Source organism: Apium graveolens, chromosome 9, assembly GCF_009905375.1.
Source record: "Apium graveolens cultivar Ventura chromosome 9, ASM990537v1, whole genome shotgun sequence".
NCBI lineage: Eukaryota > Viridiplantae > Streptophyta > Magnoliopsida > Apiales > Apiaceae > Apium > Apium graveolens.
This window is the reverse complement of record NC_133655.1, coordinates 216,020,757-216,023,771: the sequence shown is the minus strand read 5'-3', so window position 1 is coordinate 216,023,771 and position 3,015 is coordinate 216,020,757. Positions and strand designations below refer to the sequence as shown.

Genomic DNA, 3,015 nt, shown 5'->3' with positions numbered 1-3,015 from the left:
AAATACTAAAAACTTCTATTATATTAATTTTTAAAAAACAAACTAATCCATTTATTTGATATAAATTATATTTTAAAGTTATTATTTTGGTATATTATCAAAATTATTTAATTTTAAAGTAAAACAATTATCTACATTTAAATTTTTATAAAATAATAATATTTTATATATTAATACCCTATGGTAACATAACTTCCCAAATGTTATAATGTGCAACACTTTCTAGTTATAGCAATATGTAGGAAAAGTTATGGTAACATTAAATATTCAGTGCAGTGTTGCGGTAGATTAAGATGAGCACGCCAAATGTAATATAAATTTGTAATATTAAAGATTAAACTATTACGGTAGGTCATATTCGACGGCATAATGAGAGACGTGGAGATAATTTTATCAATTATGGCTCCAAATATTACTTTTTAATTAATGCCAATTTATAAAAAGATGACCCTATAGGATTTTGTTAAAAAGGAAAAACAAAACATCATTCCACGTTTTGCAACCATTTCAATTTTTTTGTTTTTTCTTTAACTTATTCTATTATTTTATGTCACGTTTGGAGATCCTAACAACACTTGATGTTATGTTTTTAATAATAAAACACAACTTAAAAATACGTTTTCATTTATTATTAATTAATATTTTATATTTTCATATCTTTTTATTGACTTTCCAAAATAAAAAATAATAATTTTTTTAAAATTCAAGCATGAGCCCTATTTCAATAATTTTTAATTTTTTAGGGTTAAATAATCCCCTTTTTAGATAGTTCCGAGTGTAACTCTGTTCTGTTTTATTATGTGTATCTACTATCTACATACGTCTACACACTCTTGTTACCCTCCAAATTCCAAAGCCGTCAGCAGAGTTGAATGCTTGTGAGGCGGTTCACGCAAACCCAAAACTGATTAATTAAATAAATAATATGCAAACATTATGATATTTTATTTATGTTCCACCCCACTGTTTGTGATATTCCTCACTTGGGTACTTGATAAAAATGGAAAAAAATGTTGTGGAGATGAAAAATGAGAAAGGGTATCCATGGAAAAAGAAAAAAGGTAAAGAAAAGATTGAGGAAAAGGGATGTTGTGATCCTTTGGTTAAATTTGGCTCAGATGTGATGTTTATCATTCTGAGCTTTTTAGACGCACGCAGTGTGGCACTTTCTCTTCTTGTTTCCAGGGGTTGGTTTGGAGTTGCTTCTTCTGATCGCCTTTGGTCTAATCTGGTTATAAGTCTCTCTCTCTCTCCCTCTCTCTCTCTCTCTCTCTGTACATAAACATGATACATGTGTGTGCTTCAGTTGATTTAGTTGCTTATACTGTAAAACTGAGATACTTTTGTTTTTCATGGGTTTTATATTTGATGTTAGTGCAGTTTACTCTATTTTTATGCATATTTTAATGAGTTGTAAGATGGAGTTAGCTTGGTAAGTTAAACTAATGACTTATTGATCTTTATTGTCTCTTATAAACTCTCCATGGAGACAGTTGCTCTGCATTTTGTCCGAGCCAATATTGGAATACAAGAATTACACCTCATATATATGACTATACTTTGTTTTTTCCTGTCCTAGGTTATGGAAAAGGCATGGGTATTAATTTATAGTTCCTGTCTTTTGGATTCTTGACTTTCTAGATAGGGAATGTAAAACATGAAATCGATGTCTGTGTGCCTTCTAATGATAGTTTTTCTTTCTTGATAATGTGTGTTTTTTATGCCTTTTGGTTTTGTTGTGGGTATTAACTCTGAAAAATATCGGAAAACAGATAAAGAGGGTGTAAATGAATAACAAGCTCTTGTGAACAGATGAAAATCTACGTGTCAATTTAATTTGAGATTTCAAATGTGTAACTTCGTTATATTATGAAAATGTAATAGTGTGAGAAGTTATGGGTTCAGAAAGCTCACATTCCTCGCATATCTCAAGCCATAGGGCTATCAAAGTTGGAGGCTTACTCGTTGTCTGTTATGGATGGAAAACGTGTAAGTCTTTCCGTCACACCTAATGCACACATACTTTCTGAATCATACGGTACCCACTATTGCTTTGTCATGACTTCATCTGACAGTATTCTTGAAACTTTCTTTCAGACCCGTATCATGAAGGAGGACCTTTGGGATCATGCCTGGGAGTTTCATTATAACATGGTATAAAAAAAAAGTTCAAGTTAAATGATTGAACAAGTATCTGTTCAAGTACTATATATTACAGCTTTCCGATATGCAAGTTGTACAATGATTTTGCTCCTCTAGATGCTATTGAGAATAATTGAAATTCAGATATGATCAGATAACTTTCAAATTCAGGTGGCTCCGGAATATTTTCTTGACCTTGATCCTTACTGGAAGGGTACTGGCCAACTGATGCGCCGCTACTTCCACCCAGATGGGAGTCAAACCGCGGATGCTAACGATAGGATATGGGGTGGCCACGAGGCATGTTATTGCGTTGTTACCAGTTTCTTGGATGGTGGACAGATCAGGGATCACTATGTTAGGATAAATCGATGGCCTCAGCTATGTGTTAAAAGGAAAGAGGACTGGAGCTGGGAAATGTCCAACCACCTTTACTCCTACTCCAGTATCAAGGATGCTGACAAGAAAGGTGGAACAGGTCCCCTTCATCCAGGTTTCAGATTCACTGCTTAGTTGTTGGCATGGAACTTTTTACTCGTTTGTGTAATATCCTTCGTTTGTTTGTCTGTCACTTTGTTTGGTTTTGTTTAGTTCTTGAATTTTCAGTTCATCTTCACTCTCTATGATTTTACATTTGAATAAATATATGACTTTCAACTATGTTTAAATTTTTCTGTTGCATGAAGCTTTTTGCAGCTGTCCAATGAGCCAGTAAGTTCTTTTGATTTTTTATTAAAATGCTACGATATTGTTTTCATTTTTATACTTTTTAGTTTGTGCTCTATGTAAAAATGTTCATTGCAGTATGTGCAACTATATTCTACCGTTCTGAATTTTAAAAAGACCGGTAATTTTGTCTTGCTACAATATTGG

General features: G+C 32.6%; 1 protein-coding gene across 2 annotated transcripts; it reads left to right on the top strand.

Moving 5' to 3' along the window:
* The first annotated feature begins 825 nt into the window (after nt 1-825).
* LOC141684358 (uncharacterized) lies at nt 826-2,810 on the top strand. Of its 2 annotated transcripts, XM_074489283.1 has the most exons (4): nt 828-1,231; nt 1,885-1,989; nt 2,098-2,154; nt 2,314-2,810. In XM_074489283.1, the coding sequence occupies exons 1-4, from the start codon at nt 1,001-1,003 to the stop codon at nt 2,653-2,655; spliced, it is 735 nt and encodes a 244-aa protein (XP_074345384.1). In that variant the 5' UTR covers nt 828-1,000; the 3' UTR covers nt 2,656-2,810. The 2 variants fall into 2 exon arrangements, with proteins under 2 accessions (XP_074345385.1, XP_074345384.1); XM_074489284.1 differs by lacking the exon at nt 1,885-1,989 and having other exon boundaries at nt 826-1,231.
* The last annotated feature ends 205 nt before the right edge of the window (nt 2,811-3,015 follow it).